Below are 15,174 nucleotides of genomic sequence, written 5' to 3'. Positions count from 1 at the left end.
AAAAAAAACAGACAATCTGAATATCCCCCCACAGGTCTAACACAGAAACTGGCAACAGCATCAAATTCTGTTTTGTATGACAGAAGACTGTGTGATGAGATGACAGTGGGATCTATGAAACAAATGAACAAAAGAAGAAGGAAAAAAATGGATGTGTTTGAATGAGATCCACTGTGTTGCCGTGCTGAATGTGCGGAGATATTGGTGTCAGGAGGCCTACTATCTCCTGACACAGTGACATAGGCCTGGACTCATAGAGATACAGTAGAGCAAATACCAAGCCATCATAGCTATCATTTCATATTATATATTATAGAAGGTAAATAGGGATACTAAATAGAGGAAAGCAATATATATATAAAAAAAACAATATATATATATTAGATTAGATTAATTGAGCTAATTAATTAATTAAATTGCACTTTCCTCACAAGATTAACATACCAGTTCACAAAGTTACAAACAACATAACGAACAAAACGTTTACGGACGTATTTCTTTTCTTATAAATGTTTAAACAGTGCCTATAAACTATAGCCGTGTTGCTTACAGGGCACCGTCTACAATTGTTATTTACAGACCTTCGTTTAAGAGGTCAAAAACTTGCCTATATTTTATTGATGCGCGCTTCCTAGAAAAAGCCTTCAGCTCTTGTAAATTTAGGTTGGGACTGTCAGCCTGCAAGGATGAAATATTAACACACAGTTAAATATTTCAGAACAGCACCTTGTCAGTCGCCCTCGCAATTTACTTCCACTGCTGCATCTGACAGAAGTCTTATCCTTTATTTACCAATAGCCTATATTTACCAGCTGGTGTAATAGTATGGGTGAATGAATGGCTACCCTGATATGCAAATCTTTAGTCGTCCTGTGATCTCTTCATTGCTCTTCTTCCATAGTGGCTACTATCTGCAATAAATTGTCATAGATTTAATAAACATAACGCGGCCTAATTGGCTGTATTTGTTTGTCAGAGCTGGGTTATTTCAAACAAACAAATAGCCCGCATCAACATGATATGCAAATTTAAGGTCTGGTTTCTCGAAAAATATTTTTTTTTAAATCTGTAATGATGATGCCGTCTCCAGTAAATCAGCAAAAGAATGAACAGCTTCCTGTGCAGAAGGCGTTTCATAACCCTGCATCATGAGTCTATAATTCATGCAAAAAGAGCCAGAAGGGGATTCAGCTCAGTGCGGCTGTGTGCGTGCGTGCGTGCGCGTGCATGAGCAAGGGAGAGAGAGTGAAATAGTGCGAGGGTGGGGGGTGGAGGAGGAGGAGGAGGAGGGGGTATCTGTGAAAATAATATCAAGCTTTTCCGTCAGAATGAACTTTACTACTGTATCCAGCCATGAAATAATCTGACCCGACACTTCAAACCATCTGCGCTATCTATCCGCCCTCTTATTTACTAAATCAGCCTGTGCACAAAACGGAGTGTGTCTGATACTAAAGCCGAGTAGCCTGGCAGGGCCATGATAATCCTATATACACAAATATAACGTGTCTCCTCTGCTGTGTTTTACAGCCTCTCTTTCTCTGCGCTGATGCTGTAGGCATGGGATGCAGCCCCGGTGCTACTGTATGTCACATTCAGTCAGACACACAGCTGCCAATATAACAGCAATCAATTAGTCTCTGTTCAAAAAAAAAAAAAAAAATCATGCTCCCCTCCTAAAAGAGCATCCATCGTCACAACACAGGGCTTGATATTATTTATTATGATAAATAATTGAAGATTACGTGAGGTTTAAAAATGTGGAAAGCCTCGTTCAAGGTTGCGGAACAGTTGGCTGCAAATTCTCACTTCCTGTTATAATAAAACACATTGACCATTTTAACTTCTGCCTACGATATATACATTTGATCATCTGAATATTTAAAAATCACCAACTACAGGCCAGTTTTATTTAAAAAATGAAGGCACGAATTCAAATTTTATTAAAAAAAAACTAAACCATATTGGCTTTGGAATATTACAGTAGTCTATTATTGGCCCAGTTGGACTAAAATGTATTAAAAAGATTTCCTATAATCGCAGTTTCTCATGTATGTGGACACAGTGTTATTCTAAATTCTTGGATATTTATATTTAAGCTAAAACTGAAAAAATATGATCCACTGATGTTCCCCTGAAGGCAGGACAGGCGATGGATGGATGTGGCGCTTTGCTGCGTAAAGCCTGTTTGAAGAGCTCTAAAAGGAGACTGAGCTGAGCGTGTTTGCCTGCTTTGGCACTTCACTATATGGACTGAAGAGTCTTTCTTTAACACAAAGGCAGAGGGGTGTTTGCACAGCACGGCGGGGCAGCTAAACGTTTGAAGACGCGAAGCAACAAAAAAAAGGTCAAAATGTTTATATTATTTTTTTTGAAAAGGGAGGTGCTGAGATCTCCTTTCCGCCTGATTGGCCGAAGTTGACAGTGATTGACGTGCAGCCATGGCAACCAGGCAGCCAATCTGCCAAGTCCAATAGGAAATCATCGGAGGGGGCTTGACTGTCTTTTTCTCCCCCCTTAAAAAATACATCTCGGCTCCGGCTTTAATTCTTTCGTACTTTCAATCCCAGCCTACCTTGAAAAATACATCGCGGCTCCGGCTGTAATTTGTCTTGCACCCTCAGCCGTTTGCCTGCCAAGTTTGCCCAGCCTGAGGATGCGGTAGCCGGCTCCCACGCAGCATCGGTCCTCCTCCGCGGCGTTTTGGCGTTTGCGTTTTTCACGGCTGGTCAGACGATTGGTTCGGTAACTTTGGGATTGCCTTGTTTTTTTTGGGGGGGTGCCTTGGATTGCCTCGGCGCACGGGAGGAAGAAGAAGAAGGAGAAGGAGTCGACGCGGAGGAGAGAGAGAGAGAGGAGAAAGGAGGGGGAGAGGGAAACACAGGAGAAGCCTCCATGTTTCAGCTGCCCATCTTGAATTTCAGCCCCCAGCAGGTCGCCGGGGTCTGCGAGACTCTGGAGGAGAGCGGGGACGTCGATCGCCTCGGCCGCTTCCTCTGGTCCCTGCCCGTCGCCCCGGCGGCCTGTGAGGTCCTCAACAAGAACGAGTCGGTGCTGAGGGCCCGGGCCGTCGTCGCCTTCCACACCGGCAATTTCCGTGAACTCTACCACATCCTGGAGAACCACAAGTTCACCAAAGAGTCGCACACGAAGCTACAGGCGCTGTGGCTTGAAGCGCACTATCAGGAGGCTGAGAAGCTGCGGGGACGCCCGCTGGGGCCGGTAGACAAATACAGGGTGCGGAAGAAGTTCCCGTTACCCAGAACCATATGGGATGGAGAGCAGAAAACCCACTGCTTCAAGGAGAGAACCCGACACTTGTTAAGAGAATGGTATTTGCAGGATCCCTACCCGAATCCCAGTAAAAAGAGGGAGCTTGCACAGGCTACAGGACTTACACCCACACAAGTAGGAAACTGGTTCAAAAATCGCAGACAAAGAGACAGAGCAGCGGCTGCGAAGAACAGGTAGGCTTACACGCACGCTCTGGTTTCTGATCATGATATCTGTCTTAATTAAATATAAAATCCTCCATGCATCCTTACTCAATGATATGCTTCATGCAGCTTAATAAACACTCAATTCATGATAGTAATATAGGCCGTAACCCACATGGGGTTCAGCCATTCAACCCTGACACACTGTCTGTGGATATTACATTCACAATCATCCTGTAATCCTAAAAAAATCTGGGGACTTGTTTTCTTTTGTAATAGGCCTAAATTACACTAAGACATCATGAAATTATATTTTCAGGGAGCTGAAATGCAGGAAAGGTGTGTCAACTGTGGTGATAATAATACAACTATAATACAACAATGACTTTCTATGATTTTCGTGAATGTGCTTGAAAACAAAACTGTGAAAAAGAGGGTTTTAAATTTGGCTTTAACACAGACAGGCTAACATGAAGAGTAACTACACTAATGTGCTATTGACCCTTATCTGATTGTTATTGCACCCCAGTAGACTAATGTTTCTATAATAATAGTAATTATTATTATTATTATTACAACAATAATAATAGTATTATTTTAAATGCACTTTAAAAGATAATTTTGTAGTATAGCCAATTACTATTGTATCTATTGAAAGGCCTGTGTCAGTGTGGGTTGAGGTCATAGCTGTATTGGTCACCTTTTAATTGAGCTAAAATAGCCTGTAATTTTCGAGTGAGTACCTATAGTGAGTGGTCCTATATTTGTAATAGTGAGGTTCATGTCTAAATCCTCTATTGGTATATTGTAATTTTCAAATCATATCTCAAGCTAGACAGTTTGAGTTATATGTGGCACTTGAACAAAATCTAAAATTCATCACTGCAGTATTTTTATATATATATATTTTCAGGCGTGCACTCAACAACAATGCCACTTCCAACTAATTTAGTTCAATATTCAGTTTTTTCCAAAGGAGAAAATGAAAATGGTGTCATTGCGCTGATGTAGTCTATTTGTTTGTTTTTCAGTCAGAAGCAAATGACATAAATCATAGATTTCAATAAAATGAGTCTCAAAACACTTTAACAAGCTGTTTTGCAACTAGACATTTTTCATCTCATTTCATTCTCCCGTTTTCAGAAAATATTGATATATATATATATATATATATATATATATATATATATATTATTTTATTATGATGCTGTAGAATAAATGCCGTGCTGTCAGCTGTCCTGGTATTAATGTCCTGTTGTCTTTCTGTCCTCTTCAGGCTCCAGCAGCAGGTCCTATCCGGCGGCTCGGTTCGCTCCCTGGCGGACGAGGACGGCACCGTGGACCGTCTGGGGAACTCGTCCAGTCCGGAGGCCAGTCTGTCCAGCAAAGCAGCCGCCTCGGCCATCTCCATCACCTCCAGCGACAGTGAATGTGACATCTGACGGGCAGATCGAGGGTGCTGATGCATTAAAAAGGGGGATACGAGTGAAAGACAATCTAATAAAACGAGTCATAGTGCCTCCGTTGAGTTAAAACACACACACACACACACACACACACACACACACACACACACACACACACACACACACACACACACACACACACACACACACACACACACACGGATATATGACGGCTGCCAAAACATGAGGAGATCTGTGATCTGCGGCGGACTGCCAGTCTTTATCCTTTAGGCCTATACTTTCGTATTGTTTGCGTTTTACCCACGTGTGGATAACTGAACTAAATACGGACAAAACATATATTTCACGGACTAATAAATCAACGCCCCGAGATGAAAAGTAAAAAAAAAAGAAGAAAACATTTTAAAAAAGGGATGAAGGCATCCGAGCGCCTAACCTGCTGTTCTCTGTGGGTATTTCATGTTGAAAAAGAACTGTGATATTTTTACTTTACTTTCAAAGTTTTATAAATAATGTTTATTTGCCTATTTAAAAACGATCTGCTCTGTCTCTTCGAATTTCATATTCATTTGCTTGGTGTTTTTAATACTTACCTTGTACACAGGTGAACCTGTTGAGCATGCGCGCTTTAGTGAAATTGTGTTTCAGTAAAAGGAAAAAAAAAGTAAAGATAACTTAATAAAATAATTGTTGATCAAGAGAGTATAGAGTTTAGTCCCTTTTTTTGGCTGAGGAGAAATAGGGACAGTGGTGAATAAAATTGAACATTTGAATATTGTTCTAATAGGCTATAAAATCCTCTCGGCTGTTTTCATGGAGAGACAACTTTTGGTGATTATAACGCCACAGTGCTGTGCACCCTGACACGTTTTAGAGCGAGGCCTAATTGGCCAACATGCTTTGCGTCCTGTAATGCAGGGTGACAGCGAGAGGTCACAGAGAGGCCGACTCACTAACCCGGATGATCTGCGAGAGAGATCATAGGCATCAAAACACAGCGGATTGTGGAAATGGGTTTTACTCTGCCCGTGGAGGAGCACAGACAGCGTGGAAAATATACTTCTTACACCGTGCAAGTGTCCATTTTCCCAAGACACCCAGCCATCGGGTTATTAATGTAGAACAAGCTGTGCATGGTGCAGATGCATACATTAATTGTCATTTAATCACTATAATATTCGCCCTGAGTTTAGATAGCTTTAATACGCACATGCAGTGTGATTGCAGACGATATTTGTTTGGACAAAATATCATTTTTTAAATAGATTTTATTTGACAGCAGGCTAATAACTTAAAATTTAAATCCAGTAACATCCCTCCTCAAATTAAATTTTCACTCTCAAAGCAAATCCACCATAATATATTGTTTTTCTTGTGGTGTAATTCTACTCCAGTATTTTCTGTAACAGACTATTTTTTACTGTTATTATAATATTATTGTTTATTGCATTTTAATACATCTGCAGCATCCTTCAAAATTTTAATCTGGGATTACAAATACTCCCAGACAATCACTAAAAGATATTTACATTATGAAGTATTTTTGCTCGGCTATAAACAGGCTTTTAATCACAACAAATGGCCTCCAGTAGAGTCTTATATGTGGTGAAAAACAGAAGAAGAGCAAAGTGAGCAAAGCAGACGGAACCAGAAGTTAAAGTTCAGCTTTTCCAGCTGATGGGACAGACACCTGCTTTCCTCCCAATTTGCAATTAATTAGGCTACAGTAACTTCTGAAACAGACAAAAGCCTTTCAGCTGGAACAACACAGAAGCTAAATCTGTATAGAGAGAGAGGGAGAGAGGGAGAGAGAGAGAGGAAACAAGTGAAGGGAAATAAATGGGGTCGGGGGGCTTCTTCTTTTTTGTTATTTTTTTGTTATTTTTGTTGCTTCTCTTTCAAACCACGGGGACAAAATGGCTGAATATTTCCGTTTCTATTGAGCATAAGGACGACCGGGGGGACTAGATGAAAAAGTCTTTCTCGCAGTCAATAAGGTTGTCAAACTGGTCAGCGGTAATCAGTGCTAATGATGGGTCTGGGGTCCCTGCTTGGACAAAGGGGCCCTGCCGCTGTTTTGTGAGGGGAAGCGACCGCGGGTCCCTCTCCAAAGAAAAGCCTCCTGTGAGGGTAGTCTGGGCCACGGAAATCACAACTTCTGCTACAGTGTGAGCTCACGGCTTGGCCTATTAAAAGGATTTAATTACCGGTTGATTGTTTGCTGACTTGTAGTAGCCTACTCATAGACATAGCACATTGATTATGCTTCAATAACTTCATACACTATTTTATACGCTTTATATCTTTTTTTTCTTCTCTGTAGTTTATCTCGACATTGTGAGGGAAACATTTCTTTTTATTCTAGTCGGAAGTAAAGTACACAAGTTTCAGGTATTCCAGTGGAGTATTTGGTCAAGTTATAAGGGCTTGTGAGATAAGTACTGTTAACTTGCTTAAGTGGATACTCTGTGAGCGTGGTTTGTGATGTGTGTTGAAGGACAGACTGTAGTCTTGACTATGCGTCTTTATTGTGATTTAATCTGTCACAATTGTTCAGTGCGCACACACTCTGATGCGCACTATAGTTTGTCAGCAAACACTACAGCCCCGGGGTTTGTGTGCAAAGCTTCTGTATGGTCTTCACCTGATTACACCTGATTAGTTATATTATATTCTTTTTTTTCATGATAAAGGCTCAGAGTTCAATACTATATCTGATGCATTATTTGTCACACAATATTTACCAGAATGTCATAAAAACCTATAATAATAGTAATAATATTTATATTGCATTGCCAGCATTTTAAACACATTGATTTGATGCAGCTTTATAAAATAAAACGTTGAAAATTAAATTAAATGAAAATTAATCACGTAAAAGCAATAAATCGAGTAATATCCAGTGCTGGTACGTGATTTATATTGAAGTTTTTTTGTTTTTTTTTAATTGTCCTGGAAAGTTTCCAAACATCGAGAGGTCCTATACAGGCAGACTTTTCTTACCAGATCAATTAAAATGTGGTGATATATTAGGAGATAATATATAATAGGAGATGCTGTATGGTCCAGTTGTCTCCTCTCTCGAGTTGCCGTATCAAATTGTGAAGGAGGAACAAAAAGAAAAATACTTGTATCTTTTTATCTTCTTTTAGTCACATTGACAGACGCAGAAAACGAGCCTCCTGGTGAGCTTTTTAAAAATCGTTTTCAGATTTTTCAGACATAAATGCGTGAGATGAACACTTTAAAGTGTCCACCCTCTAATGCTCTAGGCTATGCGTGTTCTCCGATACGTTCTATTGCAGTTGGGTACCAGGTTGTTTCAAGAAGTCCATCAATCCTGTTTTATCACTTATTTCCACTGGTTGAAGATGTGATGTCAATTGGGAAACCTGCTTCATCTCGAACGCTTGGTTGTTTCATGTAGGAAAACAATTTTAAAAAGGCATAGTGAGAGATTGAGAGATTCAATGTGTCGCAGGCCGAGCTGATTCTAAAAAAACAGCACCTGCAGGCTGTCAGGCGCGTTCAAACACCTTCATGGTGACTAATGTCAAAGCGACAGTTTTGATAACCGACGACCTAAATGCACCAGTACTTTGCATGAAAGAAGTAACTGTAAACACACAAACCTAAATTCTCCAATCTTCGCTATGAGGCAAATCTACAGAAATACTGTAATAATGTGCGAGAAGAGGGTCACCCAGAATGACGTTTGTTACTATTTTATGTGATCATGCAAGATACTGCTGTATTTAAGAACCATCATCATAATCACACGACTACTACTAACATAATAATAATACTACTATCAATAGGAAAATTATCCCTTATTTATTGTCTTATGTCTCCTGACAAAAAGTGGCGCCCATATTTTGCTTCATGTCAGTCTTGCTGTCACATTTTCCCTCTCTACACGCTCCTGAAGTGATGGAGGTCACTCAGCAGGGGAAACTTGTCCTTTTCAGCAGGGCTTTTGTCCTCCGCTCTCCTCTTTTTTCAAGCAGAGCACTTTCCATCCTGTCCGCACTTCAACAACTTTCTTTTTTCAAACCTCCGTTGCTTGTTGTTTAGACTACAAGGTTAAACCACAACTCACTGAGTTATCTTTTTGTGAACATTTCCCCCATCAACATATTTTTGTTCCGAGGACCCAAAAGAAACCAGCAGTTTCTTTTTGTGTCAGCTCATTGTGCAAAAAGGCCCTGAATGTATTATATATCAAAATATTCATTTCATACCCCTGCAACCCCCGCCAGTGTTTCCCAACCTTGGATATGTATTTCGAGGCTTTTGTGTGTGTGCGCCTGGTCACATGTTATTGTAACCTGGCCGATGTTTTTCCCTCCATCAGAGTTTTTCCTTTCAAAGAAACAATCTCATTTAGACAGCGTGCAGCTGTGTTCACAGTGTCGCCATCACGTTGAGCTGAAAGTAAGGGGAAAGGCGTGTTAGTGACGACCCCTGGTGGCGGGGATTTTTCACAATGATCCACAGTAGATGAGGAGACCCTACACGCTCATAAAGCACCTGACTTTTCTAACTATATCAATCCAGAACAAATAAGATAAAGTTGTACATCAGATGTGGGATGTTATAATCCCCATGTTTAGATCAAACTGTGACCAAACATACTTAGAATAAAACAATGACGTTGTTGACAAATTCATAGACTCTAAGTGTCTCAGTTACTCGTGAAGAGCACAGTGATGCTCTGAACTATAGAAGACAAAAAAATATATCACATAGCTTAATAGGATCCATATGCCGACAACTAAATCCCATATGAATTGAGTTTTGTTTAAATTTTCACCGACAAACTCCAATTACTTATTGATTTGGATCTCCATTAGCTGTTACCAGCACCACAGCTACTCCTCCTTTAGTCCTTAGAATAAAGAAATACTACTACTACTACTACTACTACTACAATAATAATTTCATGTAATAGTGTTAATATATAATATATTAACACTAGTGTTAATATATAATATATATTAACACTATTACATGAAATTATTATTGTAGTAGTAGTAGTTATGTAAATAATTACGTACATGCATGTAGTACAATATGTGCACAGAAATAAATATATACATTTACTTGTAAAACTAAACTAAAATTCCGTCAATTCTGGGTATCACTTCACCTTCATTAATTTAATTTACTGTACATGTTTACTCGAAACAAATATTACTTAATTTTAGCTTTGCCTGAAACAGACACTTTTAAAGATACTGACTATGCAGAATATCTGAATTAGACTTAAAAACACCACGTGTGATTTCTGTGTAATTATGATAGATTATGAACTCTATAAAATCGTCAAATTCCCTGAACCGGTCACAGGGGCCATAGCGTCACCTGATTTAAAGATGAAATTTGGCATAATGTATGATCTTGGCTTCAGTTAAAATTAAGATTTAGTCAGCTGTTTTCTATAAAAGTTCAACTCGGGTTCAGTTCTTTTCTGATCTATGTGAATGGATCAATTCATCAGTGAAATGCTGCATGAGAGGTTTCAGTACCATGGACAGAGACACACGGTTTACTCTCCACCAAGTCATCAACATTCCGGTTTATGTTTATCCGGATAGTTTGATATCAGTGATTATATTATAGAAACGACCTGTGTGTGTGTGTTTGGACTGTGAACAATATATTTTGCTTCACTGTTCTCATGTAAAAACTAAACTTAGATTTTAGCTTATTTTGCCCCCAGTATCTCTGTGGATTTATTTAGTTCAACGACCCGTATACATATTACATAACTATTTCTAAAACCGCACAGTTGTGGCCAAAAGTAAGTGGACAACAGAGTTTAACCTCCATATGTAATCCAAAGTCACGTGCTTTAACATGTTGCTTTAACATGTTGCTGTAACAGCCTCCTCTTCTGTGAGGGCTTCCCACCAGGTTGTGGATCCTGTCTGCGGGGATTTGATGTTGGGTGATGAGGCCTGGCTCGTCCCAGTTCATCCCAGAGGTGTTTGGTGAGGTTGAGGTGAATCCAGTTATTCCACAACAACCTGCAATTATTTCTTTTTGGACCTGGATGTTTGAGTTATTCTGATTATTGGCATGTTGAAACCACAAACGCCCTCAAATAAGCTGTTTTAAATAATATATTCCTGTATTTTTTAGTTTGGACCATATGGTGAATTTCTTTTCTTTTTCTTTTTTTTAAGCATGTTTATTTGTGTAACTCCTCAAAGATTCACAAAACCACTAGTTCTTTTATTATCACCACAGTGTTTCTTAATAGTGTTGTGATCGCTATTGATTTAATCCAAGGGGGTCTGACATATTACTAAATTTCTTACTGCTTCATATTCTTACAAGGTATAACTTCAGCATACTTCTCTAACTTTAATTCTCCCCTTTAGTTCTGCTTTAAATCATCTGTTCAGGCTTCGACTCGTGCTTCGTGTATTTCTGCAGGCGGATCAATTAATCAATCAGTACATCGCCACCTTGGGCCGTCTTACTCTGCTCACAAATCATGTGTTTGTTAGCAGATACAATGCAGACAATGTGAGGCAATTATGTGGTCGGTGTGAGCACGGTGAAGTCAGTCAATGCTCATATCATCAGACTGCTACGCAAACACAAAGCGGACTAATGCTGGCCAGGATCCTCCGCTGATTCTCCACTGAGTCAAACAGTTATTATAGCTGTAAGTGGCCTTTGTTCACAAATATGAAAGTAAAATATGAGCAGAAAACACGCTCTCTCCACTCGTGGTGTAACATGGGGATAGAAATATCGACAAGGAATAGATGGATGGAGGCCGGTGAGTCTCAGAGCAGTTAAGTATAAGTCTTTTAATTGTGGATGTACCAGGATGTGAAAATACTCCACTGAAAGCAACAGTACCCATTAAAAGTTTTGCTTTATATCTCCCAGTAGCATAGATGCCCAGCAGTAGTAAAATGCAATGGCAGTGTGACAGTGTGACAGTGAGCCAGGAGGACCCTGAAACTGAAGGAGCTAAATGCAATTCACCAATCATTAACTTTATTATATACAACTGTGCTTTTCTTCCATGAGAACGCTTTTTCAAAAGAATTGTTAAACTAACCCAAATTAGTTTATAAATGTTGAATTTAACTCAAATATATTTAGCAATATGCACAGTGTAGCCTAAATATAATATCATTACGGGGTATTTGCCTTTTTGCAGAAGACATTTTGACATTTACACTATAAGAAAAGCACTGGTGTAAATCATAAAATTAATGATGGCTGAATTCCATTTAGCTGCTTCAGTTTCAGGGTCCTGGCATTGTGTGTATGGCTTCAACGTCACTCTGTCATGGGTTAACAAGCCGCTTGAATAATACAGATTCATTGTTAATGTTATTGGTAACACCCGTCAAAATGTCTGCTGTGAAAAAGACCCACAGTAACTCAAATTTGAGGCTCGCTCTACAAGACAGGGTTTAAAGATTAGATTAAAATCCACTTAATGTAATAAGTTTGTAGTAGTGGTTAGTGCTGAATATTTCTATATAAACTTGCAAATAAATTACCACACAGCTAACCTGGAGCCTTTGGGGCCCTTAGGATCCAGGACCCTGCAAGACAGCATTTTGTCTGGTTGGTAATCCAGTTTGTCCAGGTGTTGCCATAACAGTTTGCAGATTTGACACACAGCTCATCAGCTCTATGATGCATCAGCAGTTTTCAGCCATAAGATAAATGAGGTGGAGTAAAACATATCTGCAATGTGTTTTTCCAAGTAACGTTAAGTCTCATAAAAACAGATTGTCAGTAAACGTACAGACTAACATGAAACTGCACATACTGCTTTGTTATTCACAGATGACGTGAAGATCAGAGTAAGTGTATGTTCACATGCTTTATTTCCTATCTCATGTTAAATATAACCTGAACATGCCAAGACAAGAAATGTGAAGGAATGAAAGCTTTGAATCTCACAGGTCAGGTTTTGCAGTACAGTTTTTGGCCACTAGATGGAGACAGTGACCTAGTAAAAGATAAGCATTAAATAAGTCTTGTAGCATTTTATATCGATATGAGAGCTTATTGTTTTAATAAGTTGCTTCTGGGCATCTTTTATTAACATGCAAATAGGTTTCTACTGAACTATAACACTGCAGCTATGTAAGGATTCCCATTGTTTATATGGGTTTACATTGAAAAACAAGAGGTTTCACATGTGATCCGGTACTCCGGGACTTTTATAAATCATTGTACCGTGCGGAGAAGGCAGATGCCGATATCGCTTCATACTTAAACAATATTCCCTTACCTACCGTCGCAGAGGAGGATCGCTCCATTTTAGACTCTGCATTCACACCGGAGGAGGTCTGGGATGCAATCCAATGTCCAGGCCCAGATGGGTTTCCATTTGAATTCTTTAAGAAATTCTGGCCAGAGATCCACCCAATTTTTATGCCCGCCATTAACGATATTTTAAGAGGTGGCACCCCCCCTCCTGGCGATACATTTCCATTAGTCTACTCTTAAAAAAGGATAAAACATTTTTTAGGCCTATTAGTCTCTTCAATGTGGACTACAAAATTGTTGCAAAGGTACTGGCTCGGAGACTGGAAAACATCTTGCCAAAAATAATAAATCCAGATCAGGCAGGGTTTGTAAAATCAAGATATGGCACAGATAATGTACACTGTGCTCTTAATGTTGTTCAATATCTTAACACTCATAAAAACCCAGCACTAATGCCGAAAAGGCCTTTGACCAAGTAGAGTGGTCCTTTTTGTTTCTGGTATTAGAAAAATTCAGCCTAGACTCTAACTTCATTAATATGATTAAAACCTTCTATTTCGACCCAATAGCCACAGTTAACACAAACGGCCTGATGTCTGATGGTTTCCCGGTGTGCAGGGGCTGCAGACAGGGGTGCCCCCATCACCTTTATTGTTCATACTGTTCATTGAACCTCTGGCCGAGGTCATCAGAACTAACCCTGATATATCTGAAATTAGGGTAGGTGAAGAAAACCATGTTATTCCCTTATTCGCAGACGATGCTCTTTTATATCTGATTAAACCAGAGAAATCAATTCCCGCAGTTTTGAAATCCATAGCTACATTCAGTGCCTTGTCGGGTTATAAGATTAATCTAGGGAAATCGGTCACTACGCCCTTTCATATCCCACAGGATGTGTCAATACAATCTCCTTTTCAGGTGTCCAAGAGGGGCTTCAAATATTTAGGTATCTTTGTCACTCCTGGTTTTAAATAATCTGTTTGAAAGTAATTACTCACCCCTAATTCAAAAGGTTAAGAATGATCTGACAAAATGGGCCTCCCTACCAACTTCTCTCCTTGGGAGAATCAACTCCTCGGTTGAACTATGTATTTCAAAATCTCCCATGCTATTTGACCCCTGCATTTTTTAAGTCACTGCACTCTCATATCTCTCGCTATATTTGGAACAACAAACACCAAAGAGTTAAGTTCTCTACACTTACTAAGCCAAAGGATCTGGGAGGCTTGTCCCTGCCCAATCTACAACTATATTATTTGAAATGACGTCAAATTGGTTTGTGAACAGAAAAGATGGCTTATCTTGCCATCCCACAAGGCTTAACTCTCTTCCTTATATCAATAATATAGATCAGTTAAATCATCTCAAGAACAACACAATTGTTTATAACACTCTACTGGTCTGGCGGGATGTGAAGAAATACCTAAACATTTCCCCTGCAATTTCTCTCTGGTCTCCTCTGGCTCTGAATCCGAATTTACCTGCACAGATTAGAAGTATTGGTCTGGTGGAGTGGACATCTGAGGGCTTGTCAAACTTCACAGACTTGTTGGTCTCTAACTCTATTAAGTTAACAAAACTTTAAACTTTTTCACTGAACTTATTACACACCTGTTCGCCTCCAGACACTGACACCAAATCTCTATTAGTGATTCTTTTGTGTCTGGCTAAAAATGTATCTTGCTGCGCTGGTCAACTCCTCAGGCCCCTACAGTCGACATGTGGATATGGCAGATTTCTGCTCTTATTCCACTTGAAAAACTGACTCATGACCTTAATTGCAAATCAGACAGGTTTTGGAGGATCTGGGAACCATTGCACTCCTTCCTACAGGAACTTTAACTCATCATCTGTCCCTGGAAGATGAGGACTGACTACTTTTTCCTTTACTCTATATGTGCTACTTATCTACCTGTCTCCTGTTGTCTTTTTACTTACTTATTTATTTTTATTTATGTATGTATATGTATATGTATATATATATATATATATATGTTTATTGCAGTGCTCAATGTTAATTTGGGGTGGGAGTTGTTTTGTATGTTTTGTTGTTG

The 15,174-nt window shown here is 39.4% G+C and overlaps 1 protein-coding gene across 1 annotated transcript; it reads left to right on the top strand.

The window, feature by feature from the left end:
* The first annotated feature begins 2,895 nt into the window (after positions 1–2,895).
* LOC128375029 (homeobox protein SIX6) lies at positions 2,896–4,879 on the top strand. The gene is made up of 2 exons (XM_053335252.1): positions 2,896–3,467; positions 4,714–4,879. Exons 1-2 carry the CDS (start codon positions 2,896–2,898, stop codon positions 4,877–4,879), a joined length of 738 nt encoding a protein of 245 aa, XP_053191227.1.
* The last annotated feature ends 10,295 nt before the right edge of the window (positions 4,880–15,174 follow it).

The sequence above is a fragment of the Scomber japonicus genome, chromosome 16, assembly GCF_027409825.1.
Source record: "Scomber japonicus isolate fScoJap1 chromosome 16, fScoJap1.pri, whole genome shotgun sequence".
Lineage (NCBI taxonomy): Eukaryota > Metazoa > Chordata > Actinopteri > Scombriformes > Scombridae > Scomber > Scomber japonicus.
The sequence above is the reverse complement of the archived record's forward strand: the minus strand, read 5'-3'. Positions and strand labels throughout refer to the sequence as shown.

Coding starts and splice junctions, on each gene's coding strand:
- LOC128375029 (XM_053335252.1), top strand. CDS start 2,896: ATGTTTCAGCTGCCCATCTTGAATTTCAGCCCCCAGCAGGTCGCCGGG. Junction 3,468..4,713: donor GCAGCGGCTGCGAAGAACAG/GTAGGCTTACAC, acceptor TGTCCTCTTCAG/GCTCCAGCAGCAGGTCCTAT.